At 35.8% G+C, this 20509-nt stretch overlaps 1 protein-coding gene across 1 annotated transcript; it reads right to left on the bottom strand.

Moving 5' to 3' along the window:
- Window positions 1-748: 748 nt before the first annotated feature.
- LOC136026701 (serine/threonine-protein phosphatase 6 regulatory ankyrin repeat subunit A-like) lies at window positions 749-8364 on the bottom strand. Its single transcript, XM_065703455.1, has one exon. It carries the CDS (start codon window positions 4502-4504, stop codon window positions 1010-1012), a length of 3495 nt encoding a protein of 1164 aa, XP_065559527.1. The 5' UTR covers window positions 4505-8364; the 3' UTR covers window positions 749-1009.
- Between the last annotated feature and the right edge of the window lie 12145 nt (window positions 8365-20509).

Raw genomic sequence — 20509 nt, 5'->3', positions numbered from 1 at the left:
AGTTATTCTATGGCTAAAAAGACATAAAAGTCTTTTATCATGTAAAATCTCCTCCCTCGTCTTCCCCCATTCAAAGTACTGGGTATTCATAGATTCAAACTTAACTACTCATTACTCCTTGAATTTTATTTACACTGAAGAAAACTGCTGGGTATGTTGACAAGATCATTTCCAATAATTCTAGGCCAAAAGTTCCAGTTATTTCGTTTATTCCTATTAGCCAGGACGGTTGGTCTCCGTTTACAAGGGATATAAGATCCTGCAAAAGACAGCGATTAGAACAGTTCTTAGCAAGGGATGTACAAATCTTCTTAGACCACATTAACTTTCTACTTAATATAAAATTTACAAGAAAACATGAACTATTAGAAAGTAAATTATGAACAGAGTGATAAAATAAACATTAAGTATTGACAAAACACACCGGGTAATCCAACGCATCCAACATCACTGATAGATTTGCCAAAAGCACCTCGCTTTTGGCTAATTTTGGAGCTCGTTCTTCGAAACATTGACATTTTTACCAATTTTGGCATCTTCCCTACTTAGCAAAGAAAAAGTATCCTCAACAGATACAGTTATGCTTAAATTCAGGATATCATCAGCATAATGTAAAATAGAAAAGTCCAAAACTCTAAAACTAATTCTAGCCTTTTTTTGGTGTGCAATCACATTATTATTAAACAATGGTGGCAAAATTGCCCTAGCATAAATCTTTTATCAAACTAAAAGCCAGGTAAAAAGAAAACAATTTATTTCAAAGACATTTAGATTTACAATAATTTGCATACGAGATAAAACAAACAAAATAACGATTATTAAGGAAATGTGTTCAACTACATTAATTTGCAGTATATGCTGTTTTTCAATTTTATTGCTCCCTTTATTTGACAGAAATACTTTTCAAAATTGCCAACGAACTCTTAAAATAATAATTCAATTGCTATAGCGACAGAATCATGACAGGAGCTGTAAATTTTTCCATTCCTCCTTAACTAACCCAATGAGGCTAAAATACATCTTTCAAATTTTCCAAGTCCTCATTGCTTAGATGGCTAAATATTTTTTCAATACATACATACGGCAACTCAGTTAAGTTCTTAATGATTTGATTAAAACTTCTTTTGGCCAGTTCAACTAATTCATTCCTTTTCATACCCTTTCTGAAATGACTTCTTAGTATGCTAGCATATAATGGAAATTCTATTTCATAGTTAGCCGTTTTAAAAAACTCAATTACACTTTTATTCCTCATAAATGCTGCAAACGAGCTTTCTCCTTTCACTAAAATTCCATAAAATGATGTGTTGGAATATGGAATTTTCTTCCTCCTCATATTATCTAGCTCTCTTACGCATTGAGACTGAAAATCATCGAAGCTTTCATCAGCAAGCTCTGAAATATGTTCAAAACTTATCTGATTGTCTTCACATACATATAAATTTGTCGCTATCATTTTAATTATGTGGTGAATAATAATTCTACAATATCTAAGGTATCTGATATCTATGATATGTGATTTCCTAAGTTCGAATAGCAGGTCAGCAGCCTCATGAAAAGCTGTAAAACTGTGTTTACTAATAACATTTATGTCAGATCCAAACTCAATAAGTGTTTCAACAGCTTCGAGTCTCCCTTCTGAACAAGCATAATGAAGGGCAGTTCTTTCATTTTCGTCTCTAGAATTAACTCTCGCACCAAATTTTAGCAACAATTTCACACTTTTCGAGCATCCTTTTGAAGCAGCTTCATGAAGAGGACTTGAACCATTATTTTTTCGTATATTTGCAGCAGCCCCATGCTTCAAAAGACAGTCAACAATTTGTGTGTGTCCTCCAGAAGCTGCTAAATGAAGTGGACTCGTACCATCTTTTTTTCTTTCGTCAATATTAGCCCCGTGCTTCAAAAGGTAGTCAACAATTTGTTTGCTTCCTATAGAAGCTGCTAAATGAAGTGGACTTGTACCATCATTGCTTTTTACATCAATATCTGCCCCATGCCTCAAAAGACAATCAACAATTTGTGTGTGTCCTGTAGAAGCTGCTAAATGAAGCGGACTTTTACCATCTTTTTCCCTTTCGTCAATATTAGCCCCGTGCTTCAAAAGGCAGTCAACAATTTGTTTACGTCCTCTAAAAGCTGCTAAATGAAGTGGACTTGTAACATCATTTTTTTTTATATCAATATCAGCCCCATGTTTCAAAAGACAATCAACAATTTGTGTGTGTCCACTAGAAGCTGCTAAATGAAGTGGACTTGTACCATCTATTTCTCTTTCGTCAACACTAGCCCCTTGCTTCAAAAGATAATCAACAACTTGTGTGTGTCCTCTATAAGCTGCTAAATGAAGTGGATTGGAACCATCATTGTTCTTTACATTAATATCAGCCCCATGTTTCAAAAGACAATCAACAATTTGTGTGTGTCCACTAGAAGCTGCTGAATGAAGTGGACTTGTACCATCTATTTCTCTTTCGTCAACACTAGCCCCTTGCTTCAAAAGATAATCAACAACTTGTGTGTGTCCTCTATAAGCTGCTAAATGAAGTGGATTGGAACCATCATTGTTCTTTACATTAATATCAGCCCCATGTTTCAAAAGACAATCAACAATTTGTGTGTGTCCACTAGAAGCTGCTAAATGAAGTGGACTTGTACCATTATTTTTTCGTATATTTGCAGCAGCCCCATGCTTCAAAAGACAGTCAACAATTTGTGTGTGTCCTCCAGAAGCTGCTAAATGAAGTGGACTTGTACCATCTATTTCTCTTTCGTCAACACTAGCCCCGTGCTTCAAAAGATAATCAACAACTTGTGTGTGTCCTCTATAAGCTGCTAAATGAAGTGGATTGGAACCATCATTGTCCTTTACATTAATATCAGCCCCATGCTTCAAGAGACAATCAACACATTGTGTGTGTCCTCCATAAGCTGCTAAATGAAGTGGACTTGTACCATCTTTTTTCATCTCGTCAACACTAGCCCCGTGCTTCAAAAGATAATCAACAACTTGTGTGTGTCCTCTATAAGCTGCTAAATGAAGTGGATTGGAACCATCATTGTTCTTTACATTAATATCAGCCCCATGTTTCAAAAGACAATCAACAATTTGTGTGTGTCCACTAGAAGCTGCTAAATGAAGTGGACTTTCACCATCTATTTCTCTTTCGTCAACACTAGCCCCTTGCTTCAAAAGATAATCAACAACTTGTGCGTGTCCTCTATAAGCTGCTAAATGAAGTGGATTGGAACCATCATTGTTCTTTACATTAATATCAACCCCATGCTTCAAGAGATAATCAACACATTGTGTGTGACCTCCATAAGCTGCAAAATGAAGTGGACTTGAACCATCATTGTTTTTTTCATCAATAACAGCCTTTTGCTTCAAAAGACAATCAACAATTTGTGTGTTTCCACTATGAGCTGCTAAATGAAGTGGACTTGTACCATGTTTTTCTGTTTCGTAAACACTAGCCCCGTGCTTCAAAAGACACACAACAACTTGTGTGTGTCCTCTATAAGCTGCTAAATGAAGTGGAGTTGAACCATAATTGTTCTTTAAATTAATATATCTCGTATGGTTCAACAGACAATCAATACATCGTGGGGGTACTCTACAAGCTCCTAAATGACTTGGATTTGAAGCCACATGTTTCAAAAGACAATCAACAATTTGTGTGTTTCCACTATGAGCTGCTAAATGAAGTGGACTTGTACCATGTTTTTCTGTTTCGTAAACACTAGCCCCGTGCTTCAAAAGACACACAACAACTTGTGTGTGTCCTCTATAAGCTGCTAAATGAAGTGGAGTTGAACCATAATTGTTCTTTAAATTAATATATCTCGTATGCTTCAACAGACAATCAATACATCGTGGGGGTACTCTACAAGCTCCTAAATGACTTGGATTTGAAGCCACATGTTTCAAAAGACAATCAACAATTTGTGTGTGTCCACTATCAGCTGCTAAATGAAGTGGATTTACACCATAATTGTTCGTTTCAGCAATATCAGCCCCATGCTTCAAAAGACAATCAACAATTTGTATGTGTCCACTAGAAGCTGCCAAATGAAGTGGACTTATGCCATCTTTTAGTCTGTTTTTTGCATTAATTCTAGCACCTTTATCCAAAATCATCTTAATAACTTCTATATCACCACAAACAACTGCCAAATGAAGTGGTGTATCAGAACACGCTTTATATTTAATTTTAACTCTACAGTCGTGATGTAAGAGTAATTTAGCAATAGCTAAATGATTGTTGATCAAAGCTTCACGAAGTAATGCATATCCATCTAACCATTCTTTTGAGTAAGACAGCCCAAAAGTGATGATTAGCTCCTTTGCTCTTTTTATATCTCCCTCACGTACCGCCTCAAAGAAACTTGTGCTTACCATCTGCCTTTCAGTGTCTCCTTCTTTCTTCTCTTTCATTGAAACATTCTTCAAGCTGGATGAACGTAAATATCTATCAACTGTTTTTTTTTTTTTTTTAAACATTTCCTACTGTAACTCAAACGCATATAAAACACTTTGTTCCTATCTGTGATATTTATAGGAAACATGATGTCACAACTTTTGAGCTCCTATGATGTTTTCCCCCTTCTAAATTGTTTTGACTCAAAATGACGTCATTTCGCTTGCAAGTAACAGATTACACCATTGTACTATATCATTCTAACTGTACTGACCAACAGGCTATTATTGCTTTATGCAGCCATATTTTCACAGATTAGGGTGGTCATTGGAGCTTCAATTAGTTTTCCCGAATCTCTGCTAATAGAGTAAATTTTTCAAATGCATATAATGTGAAAAATTATATGCATTATAAAATGCAAATGCATTTAAAAGAAAAATTGATATATTAAGATTTGTAAAGATCTCACTTTTTTTTACTATCCTTCCATAATCAAATACTTTAAGATGTCTTAATTGCTTAAAAAAAACTTAATAATGAGGAAAAAATATACGAAAAGAAGTATTTTCTGCAATATAAACGCTTGTGTCTTTTAGTTATGGATTCTTACAAAGGTCTCTATTGAAGGTAAAAATGGCGAAGATTACCTGAAAACTCATCCATAAACATGCAATCGCTCCTTTGTGTATTTCAAGGCCCTTATTCAGATTTCTGAAAGTCCTAATTGTTAAAGCTCTGATTTATATATGAGATTAGCTTGTATAGGGCAGTTATAATTCTTTATCTATATATTTTTGTCAATAAAAATGACTAGTTTGACAAAAATATACATTCTAATATATGAGCTAGCAGTTTTTTTGTTCTAGAACTGGTTGCTTCGTTATTACTTAAGGTCAACTAAAATGAAAATGCTCTGCTCCATTCCCCACATTAAAATGGGTACATTCAAGTAAACTGAGTAAGATTATATCTGCTTGCATATACCACATTCAAATCATTTTTTCTCCTAAATGTGCACTCTGGTGCTTATTTAACGATTCACTTACCATATCACTTGCCAAAATATTCATTTAATACACAAGATCAAAATCGACATTACGTACATTTAAAAAAAAAATTGTAATTATCATATCGGAAAATATGACATTATATGTAAAAGTTTGGACAAAAAAAAAAGATAAATGCAGACCATATAATTATTATAACCTACAAATCATATAATTATTAGAAGAAGATTGAGAATATTGGAATCTCATTACAGATAAAAGTTTTAAAATTTCTAAAGTAAGACAGAGTTTAAAAAACCTAAAAAGAATCCTCTAATTTTTTAATAATTCTCCCCTCTATCCCTCTCTTTTATCTGCATGGAAGCGAATGTCAAGTTTTTCATATGACCAAGCATTACGTGGTAAGACGTACATGTCTTGGATCAACGAAAAGGAATTTTCAAATTAAAAACTACGGTATCTAATTGCTTACAATCTCTTCTGCTCTCAGTTAATTGTGTTCCTGCTCCAAATTTTGACGAGTAACAGCTCCTTTAAAATTTCTCATATCCCTGATGAAAACAATTCACTTTTTGCCATGTATAAGAACCTCATTTTCATTTTATTACCTTAGATATGGAACTTTAATATCAGATTGATTTTCTTGGGTTAAAAGAATTGCACCTTTTATGAAATGGGCCAATTAGGAACTTTGTTTTTTTTTGTGTCTCTAGGGATGAAATTTCAAATGTAAACTAATAATTTTATTTTTGTAATACAGAAAAGTACACAGAGATTTAAAGATTTGAAAAAAATGAAATGTATGAAGAGTTTAACACTGATTATTCTGTAGGAAATAAGAATAATACATGGAGGATAATACACCAAAGAGGAGATGACGCACTCATTTTCTAATTTCTCGTTTTTAAACCGAGAAAATTTGCAATAATTAATCATTTGTGAGGATAACATTTTTTTTGACAACTAAATTGAAGTTAAGGTTTCTAATTATGGAAGTATTCTTCTGCGAGTCTAGCCTTTCAAAATGGAGTGTCTAACCCCTGAAAAGCTCCTTTAGGCCAACCCCTGATCAAAGTCAATCTGATCTGTGCTGGAGAATTAAGACAAGAAATGCTAGTCTATTGAGATGTAAAGAGATGATTTCCTAAAAATAATAAAGTTGAAGTGAGGAGGAGGGGGTAAATCCAAGCCTTCATCCTTACCCAAAACAAACCAGATTCCAACTAGTTTCTCTTACCTCAGCCACAATAAAAAACAAAGCTTGTCTTACTTTCCTTTTCCCATCCAGAGAGTCCCGTTGTAAAGGGACATCTACAGCATAATCTCAGGATGGGTGGGGGAGGGGCAATTTGATAAGCGCACCAATAATTGACCGAATTGACAAGTTTATTAAAAGGTTGTGAAAAAGAAAAAATGAGGATATGACAAAAAATCTTTGCAGGGGGGGGGGGGAGAATATTAGTGCTTCCCCTAGATCTGCTGCTGTCCTGTTATATTTTTTCAGAAGTCTGTATCTTCTTTTTGAAACATCGATTTTAGAATTTTCAGTAGAATTTTTGTGTAGCGAGAGTAACACTTTGGTTTTCTCCCGTTTTTTTTTATGCCACCGATGTCGGCTTATTCCTGGACACTGGTAAGGGTCTAAACTGTGCTGTTTTTACGGAAAGTGTGGACCTCAGGCCGGATTAATGAATATGGCATTACATTTTGGAAAGCTCCGCAGAACTCTTGCCTGGGGCCAAAAAGGATGGTTTTTGCTTGTCCACGAGCAAGAGCCTATGGTGTGCGAAGTGAATTGGAATTATGTAGCCTATGTCAGAGAGGAGTATCTGAAGATGAGCAGCCAAGCTTTTGTCTCATCAAACCATTTTTCTGCTTTCGAGTGGAAAGCTCCGTTCTAGTAGGCAAGTAGGCAGGCACCAGTTTCAAATTGAGGATGGACTAAAATCTATAAGTGTTAAATATATGCGGCAGTAACGCAGCCCCACAGCCAGTATGTCTTCTTTGAGTGATAAATAGAAACATTTACAGAAGCAAAAAAGCGGCATTTTCCACGGGTCCGAAAGTGCTGCCGTGATTTTCGCTAGGTTATCATTGTTTTTTCGGACTTGGGATTGAGGTAGAGAAATGTTACCAGATGTACTTCTTAAACTTTAAAAATCCTGTCATTGCTAAAGAAACTGGAGCTGACGTTAGAAAGTTGGCCTACGGCAAAAAATCAACTTTTGAACTAAGACAGATATAATTTTTTCGACGTCAATCAATAGCTCTTGATGAGCTGATCGAAGTATGTGTCATCCATTTTTCGAAACAAAAATTCCTTCATGAGATATACTAGTTTGAAAGTTTCAAGGGGTTGACAACTTCAGTAGTAGGGTACACACTGAAACCAAAAATAAGCCGATACCAATTGTGAGACATAAAGGGGACTTGTAAGAAAAGGTCAGCTGTTAGCTCATAATCATTTTTGGCAGTGAGGGGTTTGCAAATTTTGCTATTTGGTATACCTATTATTTGTTTCCAGTGTATTTGATGATAAGACCGAGTTGGTTCCAGTGGTAAGACATGTCAAACAGTTCGTGGTAACGAACTGTAGTAAGGAGCGACCCGGCTCAATAGTAACCAAAACTCTAAAAAATTGAATTTTGATATCAATAGCTACATCAAAAGAATCGCATTTTAATGCTGATTTAAAATATATAAGTTTCATCAAGTTTAGTCTTACCCATCAAAAGTTACGAGCCTGAGAAAATTTGCCTTATTTAGGAAAATAGGGGGAAACACCCCCTAAAAGTCGTAGGATCTTAACGAAAATGACACCATCGGATTCAGCGTATCAGAGAACCCTGCTGTAGAATTTTCAAGCTCCTATCTACAAAAATGTGGAATTTCGTGTTTTTTGCCAGAAGACAAATCACGGGTGCGTGTTTATTTGTTTTTTTTTTCGTTTTTTTTCCCAGGGGTCATTGTAGGGGTCAAGTGGTCCTTGAATGTCGCAAGAGGGCTCATTCTAACGGAAATGAAAAGTTCTAGTGCCCTTTTTAAGTGACCAAAAAAACTGGAGGGCAGCTAGGCCCCCTCCCACACTCATTTTTTCCCAAAGTCAACAGATCAAAATTTTGAGATAGCCATTTTGTTCAGCATAGTCAAAAACCATAATAACTATGTCTTCGGGGATGACTTACTCCCCCACAATCCCTGGGGGAGGGGCTGCAAGTTACAAACTTTGACCAGTGTTTACATATAGTAATGGTTATTGGGAAGTTTACAGACGTTTTCAGGGGGATTTCATTTTGTTCGGGGTGGAGCTGAGGAGAGGGGGTTATGTTGGAGGATCTTTCCTTGGAGGAATCTGTCATGGGGGAAGAAAAATTCAATGACATGGACGCAGTATTCTCTAGCATTACTATAAGAAAACAATGAAAAACTAGACCTCCGTTGCCTGTGCAACGGGAAGTGTTGCAGCAACTGTGCCCTGTTCCTTAGGGCACATTTGCGGAGCAACACGTGCAACTGTGCCCTACGGGACACAGTTGTGGAGCAACAGTCTCCTTTATGTCCTTCAGAGGACATTTTTCTAATGCGGCTTCGATTGTTATCTTGAAGCATCCTTGATATGGTTTTATTTCGAGCTCCTAATAAACTGAGTTTGGTAAAATGTTTAGCTGGTCCAGAAATAAACGAGAATTATTTTATCTCTAATACGTTCACTTCCGAAACTAGGGCCGTCTTAACTTGACGCCAATTCGAAGTATTATGTTTCGAGACGCACATTTCGGGAATTATTTCCGGGAAATCTGAAAGAGATACAGAAATAACGTCTTATAGTTTTCTGCTTAACTTTTGATGGTCTAAACTAGGAAAATATAAAACAAACCAATTTCACCAAAAAATTTAAATTGTCCCGAGGGCATGACAAAACTTCCAAATAGAAAATCCCAAAGAAGGAATTTTATTTTGGAGAAACTATTGTAAGCTCCAGTTGTTAGGAAATCAAGACCTGTCGAACCGCGTTGGAAAAAAAAATTCTAGCTAGTCCAGAACAGAAGCTACCTCTAGAACGTCGAAACCTCGGAAATTATTTCTTAGAGAACGAAGCAACTTGGTATATAGAACACTTCACTTCTTCTTGCATACTTTTCATGGCACTACTCGATAAAAATATAAGAAACATCAAAATCGAAAATTTGAGAAAATTCAAAAAAAAATCGAAACGAGATGGACTTTTCCTGAATTATTTCTGGGAAATCTGTAAGAGCTACGGAATTTCGTGCTCCGGTTCTCGAAGAGACAAATGAAAGTTCTGCATGATTTCAGCATAACTGTATTTCTAAAAAAATTATTTCCGAAGCTAGGGTCGTCTTAACTTGACGCCAAACATCGAACGCACAGTTTCTAAGAAAAAAACAGTTTTATTTTTTTTTATGGAAAACTGTTAGAAATTTTAGGAACTTTTTTCTCTGTTTCACGTTTTTCTTCCCTCTGAAAAATCTCAAATTTTTAACTCTTACCACTTTGGAGCTACAGGTCGCTGATCACAGTGAAAAAAAAAAAAATAAATCTACGAAAGCAGTAGTGTTGCTCCGCAACACAATAAATATGAAAACGTTTTTTTTTTCAAATGAAAGGAAGAAGTAGCATTGAAACTTAAAACGAACAGAGATTATTACGCATATGAGGGGTTCTAAAAATACTTAAGAATAAAGAGCGAGGTATTTAGGAGGAGATAAATACCTTGCTCTTTATGCTAAAGTATTTTTAGTAATTTCAACTATTTATTCTACGGCCTTTCTGATTCAGGGGTCATTCTTAAAGAATTGGGACTAAACTTACGATTTTGTGTAAAGAGCGAGGTATTAACGAGGGTACAAACCCCCTCGTATACATAATAAAAGTATAGGGTTATGAAAGTTTGTTGCGTAAGTTAATTCTTAAGTTACGTATACTTTTTACTAATAAAAACGTTCGTCAAAAATTGAAAGTTCTATTTGCCTTTTTAAGTAACCGAAAAATTGGAGGGCAGCTAGGCCTCCTTCTCCACCCGTTATTTCTCAAATTCGTCTGATCAAAACTAAGAGAAAGCCATTTAGCCAAAAAAGAATTAATATACAAATTTCATTTCAACAATTTATGTGCAGAGAGCCAAAACCAAACATGCATTAATTTCAAAACGTTCAAAAATTAAATAAAAAAAACTAATTTTTTTAGCTGAAAGTAAGGAGCGACATTAAAACATAAAACGAACAGAAATTACTCCGTATATGAAATAAGTTGTCCCCTCCGCAATCCCTCGCTCTTTACGCTAAAGTTTGACTCTTTGCCACAATTCTACTTTTTAAAACAATTAAAAGCTTTAGCGCAAAGAGCGAGGCATTGCGGAGTGGACAACTCATTTCATATACGGAGTAATTTCTGTTCGTTTTAAGTTTTAATGTCGCTCCTTACTTTCAGCTAAAAAAATTAGTTTTTTTATTTAATAGGGGACTTGTAAGCAATAATCTTCTGTTAGGCTACAATCATCTTTAGTAAAGAGGGGTTTGTGACCTTTGCTTGTATTATTCTAATGATGTGTCCCTGTGTCCCATTGTCTGAGCATATAAATAGATTTTCAGGTTTACTGACTCTTGAATATGCAACATATAATTATCCATGGGAAAAACAATCCGTATTCAGATCTATAACTCATTATTCTAATGATGTGTCCCTGTGTCCCGGTCGTCATTTGTATCCCGGTGTCCCAGTTTGTAATTTCTTTTTGAGTGTCCCGGTCGTCATTTGTGTCCCGGTGTCCCGGTCTGTAATTTCTATTCGAAGAATCGTCCCCGTTGTAGTTGTGTCCCTGTGTCCCGGTCGTCATTTATATTCCCTGTGTTCCCGTCATGATTTGTGTCCGGGCGTCCCAGTCTGTAATTTCTCTTTGTGATTCCCGGTCATCATTTTATATTCCCTGTGTCCCGGTCGTCATTTGTGTCATTTTTAGTTTTTTTCTTCTTTTGTATTACCAATTCTTCAGTTGGGACGGGGGTCAGTGGCGTGACTCTGTAAGCTTAGCCAGAGTCGACCCAGCTCTAAATGGGTACCTGGAGAAATCTGGGGAAGGTAAACAGGAAGGGTGTGTGAAAGCACAGGATGGCTGGCCCCCCAACCCCCCATTGCACTTCCTGGCTGAAGGGCCAAGAAACGGAGATCAGCACCGCCGGTAGGGACTGTAAAGTCTAATGCCGTATCCTTTACCTTTACCTTTTAAAGCCAAGGTTCAAACCTGGAGCCTCTCGGACCTAAAACCTGAAACATAACGCTTTACCAACTCAGCTACTTCGGCTTGAATACATTCGTTTTGAGCAGCTTCCTCGGGTGTTACCATTGTAGGTTCTTCAGTCATTTTACAATTAGAAATTTCTCTTTCAACGGTCTTCTTACAATAAAAAATTTGTCTTTGAACGATATTCTTAAATACCTGTGTCCTGGTCGTCATTTATATTCCCTCTGTCCCGGTCGTCATTTGTGTCCCGGTCTGTAATTTCTCTTTGAGTGTTTTTTTCTTTTTAGTATTTTTTAGTTTTTTACGTTTTTTCTTTTTTCAGTTTTCTTTTTCTTCTTGCCATTGTAGGTTCTTCAGTCATTTTACAATTACAAATTTCTCTGTCAACGGTCTTCTTACAATTAAAAATATGTCTTTGAACGATATTCTTAAATACCTGTGTCCTGGTCGTCATTTATATTCCCTGTGTCCCAGTCGTCATTTGTGTCCCGGTATCCCAGTCTGTAATTTCTCTTTGAGTGTCCCGGTCGTTATTTATATTCCCTTTGTCCCGGTCGTCATTTGTGTCCCGGTCTGTAATTTCTCTTTGAGTGTTTTTTCTTTTTAGTATTTTTTAGTTTCTTACATTTTTTCCTTTTTCAGTTTTCTTTTTCTTCTTTATTTTTCAGCTTCACTATGAAATACATATCGCCGAACCTTTGTTTTTTTTTAACTAAAATCTGGTAGGCATTGATGACCTTATCCAAGTCAAAATCCCAAACCCAATCATCATCGCTATCATTTTCAGTTTTGATATGTTTTGACTCTCGCTGTCCAGGTGGATCTTCATCTAACTGCGCGGTTTTGCGTTCTTTAGCCTCAAGCCTGTTTCCTTGCTGTTCTTTTGATTCCTCGGCACGCTTTCTTTTCTGACTTTTTCTATCAACAGCAAGTTTTTTGGCATAGACTCTTTGAGCATCTTCATCGGCTTTTGCCATTGTAAGTTCATCAGTCATTTTAAACTTAAACATTAATAGATTTCTACGTGAACATATATGTCTTAAATATCTTTAATGCCGTCACCGTCATAGCAAAAATGACGACAACTAACTTCATGACGTCAGTCGACCCATAAACATGACGTCACCTGACAGACAGACACACAACTTATATTATATATATATATATATATATATATATATATATATATATATATATATATACATATATATATATATATATATATATATATATATATATATATATATATATATATATATATATAAAAATAAGTTGTCTGTGGATCTCTGGGTCTGTGGATCTGTGGATCAGGTGACGTCATGTTTCGGCTGACGTCATGAAATTAGTTGCCGTCATTTTTGTTATGACGATGCTTAGTATATTGTAAAATACATTAATTTGGTTAATAATATACCATTTAAAACACCAAAATAAACATGCTGGAATAGTCACTCGGTGAGAGAGGGTGTCAGAACAGTGAATGAAGGTCCCAGGTTCAAATCCTGGTTAGGCTAAAAAAGGTAAAAAACTAAAAAAAAAAAACTGAAAAAACTAAAAAAAGGCAAAACTACAAAAAAAACTAAAAACTAATAAAAAAATAAAAAGCCGAAAAACTAAAAAAAACTAAAGAAACTAAAAAAAGGAAAAAACTTAAAAAACTAAAAACTAAAAAAAAAACTAAAAAAAGGAAAAATGAAAAATAGAAGAGAAAAAGAATACTAATAAAATTAAAAATAAAAATAAAAATAAAAAAAAGATAAAAAGATAAAAAAAGGGTAAAAACCAATAAAAACTAAAAAGAAAAAAAGGTAAAAAACTAAAAAAAATTCATCTAAAAAACTAAAAAAAACTAAAAAACGTAAAAACTAAAAGAACTAAAAAAGTAAAAAAAAAAACTAAAAAAAGAAAAAAACTGAAAAATAAGCGGGATATAAAACAGGGGGATATAAATGACGACCGGGACACCGGGACATAAGGAATATAAATGAATCAGAAAATACAACTCATGTTTCCAAATGATGTCGTGTGGAGCCCAAATTGAAAATCCAGATCAATTTATGTCTACTTTCAAAGTAAAAGGGCAAATTTATCATAGAGCAGGGTCTCTTCTACCATTCTCAGGCGAGAATCATAAATTTTTACAATTGTACTTCATCAGTGATAGAAATTCTGAATTGAATGCACGTTGCGAAATTTCTCCCAACATTGAAAGGACAATCGTTTCCCAATTACAACATCTTTTCCACGAAAATAATAATTTAGTGCGTCTGTTCAAAACAGCCATCGATTTGATGCCTACTTATACGCATAAAATTGTTATTTCCGCTGACAAAACGCCTCCTGGCCAACATGTGCGTAGATACAATGCTCCAAGTATCGACGAAGTGGCCATCGTTATGGTCGGTGATCAGTTTTTCCCTCGAGATATTATTCTCAGGGTTTCCACCACACGTGCTACAACTAAAAATAGGCCTACCAATAATACTTTTAAGAAATATAAACCCACCAAAGCTTTGCTATGGCACTCGACCTGCCGTAAAAAAACAATGGAAAACCTAATAGAGGCCACAATCTTGACAGGGCCTTTGGAGGGTGAGGCTGTTCTTATTCCTCGCATTCCCAAGATTCCAACGGATCTGCCTTTTCAATTTAAAAGATTGCAATTCCCAATTCGATTAGCATTTGCAATCACCATTAACAAAGCTCAAGGTCAATCATTAGAAAAATGTGGTATAGATCTTAATACTGATTGTTTTTCCCATTGACAATTGTACGTTGCATGTTCGAGGGTCGGTAAACCTGACAATCTACAATTGGACAGCGAAGAATGTTGTATATTCGCAAGTTTTACGCAGTTAATTTGTATTTTATCTATCTATCTATCTATATAAAATCGAGTTGTATGTATGCATGTTTGTTTGTTTGTAAAAAGAGCGTTTGCATATGATGTCATTATTAGTACATACGGCTTTGTATATGCAGAGACAATGGGAAAGCCAAGAATGTTGTATATTCGCAATTTTTACGTAGTTTAACTCCTGCAGACGAAATGAATGCTTGCCTAAAAAATTCTAATTTATAGGCACACGTAAAAATATTAAAATTAACTACAAATATGCGTGTCCGATTGCAAAACGATGACTCTGGTCAAACAGTAGACTCAATTTCAGGACGTATACAACTACCTGCTGATTTCTGTAATTTAGTGACGTCCAAAAATGAATTGATTGAAAAAGTATTTCCGAATATTCTAAAAAATTATAAAAATAATAAATGGCTAAGTGAAAGAGCGATTCTCGTACCCAAAAAAATAGACGTCCACGAAATCAACAATATTGTTTTGAACAAGATTCGAGACCAGGTTCCTTTACAAGTCAGTCGACACAGTTTTGGAACCAAATGAAGCGGTTAATTATCCATCTGAATTTTTAAATTCCATAGATCCTTCAGGGTTTCCACCACACGTGCTACAACTAAAAATAGGCGTACCAATAATACTTTTAAGAAATATCAACCCACCAAAGCTTTGCAATGGCACGCGACTTGCCGTAAAAAAAAAAAAACAATGGAAAACCTAATAGAGGCCACAATCTTGACAGGGCCATATGAGGGTGAGGCTGTTCTTATTCCTCGCATTCCCATGATTCCAACGGATCTGCTTTTTCAATTTAAAAGATTGCAATTCCCAATTCGATTAGTATTTGCAATCACCATTAACAAAGCTCAAGGTCAATCATTAGAAAAATGTGATATAGATCTTAATCCTGATTGTTTTTCCCATGGACAATTGTACGTTGCATGTTCGAGGGTCGGTAAACCTGACAATGTATTTATATGCAGCGACAATTGGACTGCGAAGAATGTTTTTTATTCGCAAGTTTTACGCAGTTAATTTGTATTGTATCTATCTATATAAAAATGAGTTATGTGGATGCATGTTTGTTTGTTTGTAAAAAGAGCGTTTGTATATGACGTCATTATTAGTACATACGGCTTTGCATATGCACAGACAATGGGAAAGCCAAGAATGTTGTTTTTTCGCAATTTTTGCGTAGTTTGAAACACATATATAAATCTATCTATATTCACAGGTGGGACACAGGGACACAACTACAATGGCGCATAACTAATATGGCGCGTAACGACTTACGCGCGCGGGGGGGCTTGAGGGGGGGGCGAAGCGCCACCCCAACAGCTAGTATATATATATATATATATATATATATATATATATATATATATATATATATATATATATATACGACGACAGTACTCAAAGTATGTCCGCCCTCCTTCATCACACTTTTCAGTTATTCTATGGCTAAAAAGACATAAAAGTCTTTTATCATGTAAAATCTCCTCCCTCGTCTTCCCCCATTCAAAGTACTGGGTATTCATAGATTCAAACTTAACTACTCATTACTCCTTGAATTTTATTTACACTGAAGAAAACTGCTGGGTATGTTGACAAGATCATTTCCAATAATTCTAGGCCAAAAGTTCCAGTTATTTCGTTTATTCCTATTAGCCAGGACGGTTGGTCTCCGTTTACAAGGGATATAAGATCCTGCAAAAGACAGCGATTAGAACAGTTCTTAGCAAGGGATGTACAAATCTTCTTAGACCACATTAACTTTCTACTTAATATAAAATTTACAAGAAAACATGAACTATTAGAAAGTAAATTATGAACAGAGTGATAAAATAAACATTAAGTATTGACAAAACACACCGGGTAACCCCACAGAAAACGATTTCTAATTTACAACCGATTAAATTTCTTATTTTGTGTCAGAATCGAAAAAAGGTCGGCTACAAGGAGTTTGGACAGTGCTTAGTATATTATATCAAACAACTGTTGATATATTATATCAACAGGTGACGTCATGTTTCTGTGTCCACTGACGTCATGAAATTAGTTGTCGTCATTTTTGCTTTGACGGTGACGTCATTCAAGATATTTAAGACATATGTTCACGTGGAAATCTATTAATGTTTAAGTTTACAATGACTGATGAACTTACATGGCAAAAGCCGATGAAGATGCTCAAAGAGTCTATGCCAAAAAACTTGCTGCTGATAGAGAAAGTCAGAAAAGAAAGCGTGCCGAGGAATCAAAAGAACAGCAAGGAAACAGGCTTGAGGCTAAAGAACGCAAAACCGCGCAGTTAGATGAAGATCCACCTGGACAGCGAGAGTCAAAACATATCAAAACTGAAAATGATAGCGATGATGATTGGGTTTGGGATTTTGACTTAGATAAGGTCATCAATGCCTACCAGATTTTAGTTAAAAAAACAAAGGTTCGGCGATATGTATGTCATAGTGAAGCTGAAAAATAAAGAAGAAAAAGAAAACTGAAAAAAGAAAAAATGTAAAAAACTAAAAAATACTAAAAAGAAAAACACTCAAAGAGAAATTACAGACCGGGACACAAATGACGACCGGGACAGAGGGAATATAAATAACGACCGGGACACTCAAAGAGAAATTACAGACTGGGATACCGGGACACAAATGACGACCGGGACACAGGGAATATAAATGACGACCAGGACACAGGGAATATAAATGACGACCAGGACATAGGTATTTAAGAATATCGTTCAAAGACAAATTTTTAATTGTAAGAAGACCGTTGAAAGAGAAATTTCTAATTGTAAAATGACTGAAGATCCTACAATGGCAACGGTACCACCATCGAAGTAGATAACCAGTGGGTTGTTTCATATTCCCCATTATTATCAAAAACATTTAATGCACACATAAACGTTGAATACTGTAACTCCGTAAAGGCAATCAAATACATATGTAAATACGTCAACAAGGCAGTGACATTGCAGTTTTTGGCTTGCAGCCCGAAATCAAAGATTTCGACGAAATCGTACCATATCAGGCTGGAAGATACATGAGCAGTAATGAAGCTGTTTGGTGAATTCTTTCATTTCCGATACATGAACGTAGTCCAGCTGTTGTTCACTTAGCGGTACATTTACAGAATGGTCAACGTGTTTATTTCACGGAAACCAACGTGCAACAAAGAGTCCTCAATCCACCGGATACAAAATTAACAGCTTTTTTTCGCTTTGCAAAAATGATTCTTTTGCAAAAAAACTGCTATATACTGAAGTGCCTTCGTATTACACGTGGAATACTAAAAATAAAGTATTTGAACGTCGAAAACAGGGTAAGTCAGTCGACGGCCAACCTACCATCTTCAAAGATACCACGATAGGAAGACTCTATACCGTTCACCCCAATCAACATGAATGCTTCTTTCTACGCCTGCTTTTGGTGAATGTACCCGGTCCAACATCCTTTGAGTATTTGAGGACTGTAAATGGTACTATACATGACACTTACCGTAGTGCATGCCAAGCTCTGAATTTATTGGAGAATGACCAACACTGGGATAACTGCATCAATGACGCGTGCGAAACTTCAACCCCAAGTCAAATTCGTGCATTGTTTGGCATCATTTTAACAACTTGCTCTCCATCAGCTCCTACAGAGTTATGGGAAAAATATAAGTCAAAAATGTCCGAAGATATACTCCATCGAAAACAGTTAGAGACGTCAGATATGACTTTTGATTTTACATCAGAAATTTATAAACACACTTTAGTTGTTATAGAAGATTTGTGCGTATGTATGGCAAACAAACCTCTTCAGGATTTGGGAATGCCTTCACCTAACCGTATCGCTGCTGTTTCGACATGTGTAGAATTGGATCGTGAACAAAGTTACAGTGCGAGGGATCTATTGTCGTATGTACAAAATAACATTTCCAAGTTAACGTCGGAACAAAAAGACATTTATGATACGATAATGCATTGTGTCGATAACAACGTTGGAGAAATTTTCTTTTTGGATGCGCCAGGAGGTACCGGTAAAACGTTTGTGATAAAACTGATTCTGGCATCAATTCGATCAAAAAATGATATAGCGTTGGCAATTGCGTCGTCTTGAATAGCCGCGACATTGCTGCCTGGTGGAAGAACTGCTCATTCCGCTTTGAAATTGCCTCTGAACTTACATTCTACGGAAACTCCCACGTGCAATATTTCCAAATCATCTGGAATGGGTAAAGTATTGCAGCAATGCAAACTTATTATTTGGGATGAGTGCACAATGGCACACAAAAAATCGCTCGAGGCTCTGGATCAATGCTTGAAAGATTTGCGAGGGAAGTCGAAACCCTTTGGCAGCACATTAATATTGCTTGCGGGAGATTTCAGGCAAACATTACCTATAATACCTAGATCAACTCCTGTAGACGAAATGAATGCTTGCCTGAAAAATTCTAATTTATGGGCACACGTAAAAACATTAAAATTAACTACAAATATGCGTGTCCGATTGCAAAACGATGACTTTGGTAAAAGATTTTCAGATCAATTGCTGACAATGGGAAACGGAAAGCTCCCAGTAGAATCAATTTCAGGACGAATACAACTACCTGCTGATTTCTGTAATTTAGTGACGTCCAAAAATGAATTGATTGAAAAAGTATTTCCGAATATTCTAAAAAATTATAAAAATAATAAATGGCTAAGTGAAAGAGCGATTCTCGCACCCAATAATATAGACGTCCACGAAATCAACAATATTGTTTTGACCAAGATTCGAGACCAGGCAGTCCTTTACAAGTCAGTCGACACAGTTTTGGAACCAAATGAAGCGGTTAATTATCCATCTGAATTTTTAAATTCCATAGATCTTTCAGGGTTTCCACCACACGTGCTACAACTAAAAATAGACGTACCAATAATACTTTTAAGAAATATAAACCCACCAAAGCTTTGCGATGGCACTCGACTTGCCGTAAAGAAAAAAAAAACAATGGAAAACCTAATAGAGGCCATAATCTTGACAGGGCCTTTTGAGGGCGAGGCTGTTCTTATTCCTCGCATTCCCATGACTCCAACGGATCTGCCTTTTCAATTTAAAAGATTGCAATTCCCAATTCGATTAGCATTTGCAATCACCATTAACAAAGCTCAAGGTCAATCATTAGAAAAATGTGGTATAGATCTTAATACTGATTGTTTTTCCCATGTTCGAGGGTCGGTAAACCTGACGATCTATTTATATGCAGCGACAATTTGACAGCGAAGAATGTTGTATATTCGCAAGTTTTACGGAGTTAATTTGTATTTTGGAACCAAATGAAGCGGTTAATTATCCATCTGAATTTTTAAATTCCATAGATCCTTCAGGGTTTCCACCACACGTGCTACAACTAAAAATAGGCGTACCAATAATACTTTTAAGAAATATCAACCCACCAAAGCTTTGCAATGGCACGCCACTTGCCGTAAAAAAAACAATGGAAAACCTAATAGAGGCCACAATCTTGACAGGGCCTTATGAGGGTGAGGCTGTTCTTATTCCTCGCATTCCCATGATTCCAACGGATCTGCTTTTTCAATTTAAAAGATTGCATTTCCTAATTCGATTAGCATTTGCAACCACCATCAACAAAGCTCAAGGGCAATCACTAGAAAAATGCGGTATAGATCTTAATACAGATTGCTTTACCAATGTACAATTGTATGTTGCATCTTTGAGGGTCGGTAAACCTGACAATCTATTTATACGCACAGACTATGGGACAGCGAAGACTGTTGTATATTCACAAATTTTTCGTAGTTAATTTGTATTGTATCTATCTATCTATATATCTATATAAAAACGAGTTGTGTGTATGCATGTTTGTTTGTTTGTAAAAAGAGCGTTTGCACATGACGTCATTATTAGTACATACGGGTTTGTATATGGACAGACAATGGGAAAGCCAAGAATGTTGTATATTCGCA

The sequence above is a fragment of the Artemia franciscana genome, chromosome 4, assembly GCF_032884065.1.
Source record: "Artemia franciscana chromosome 4, ASM3288406v1, whole genome shotgun sequence".
NCBI lineage: Eukaryota > Metazoa > Arthropoda > Branchiopoda > Anostraca > Artemiidae > Artemia > Artemia franciscana.
Note: the sequence above shows the minus strand (reverse complement) of the source record. Positions and strands in the feature narration are given on the sequence as shown.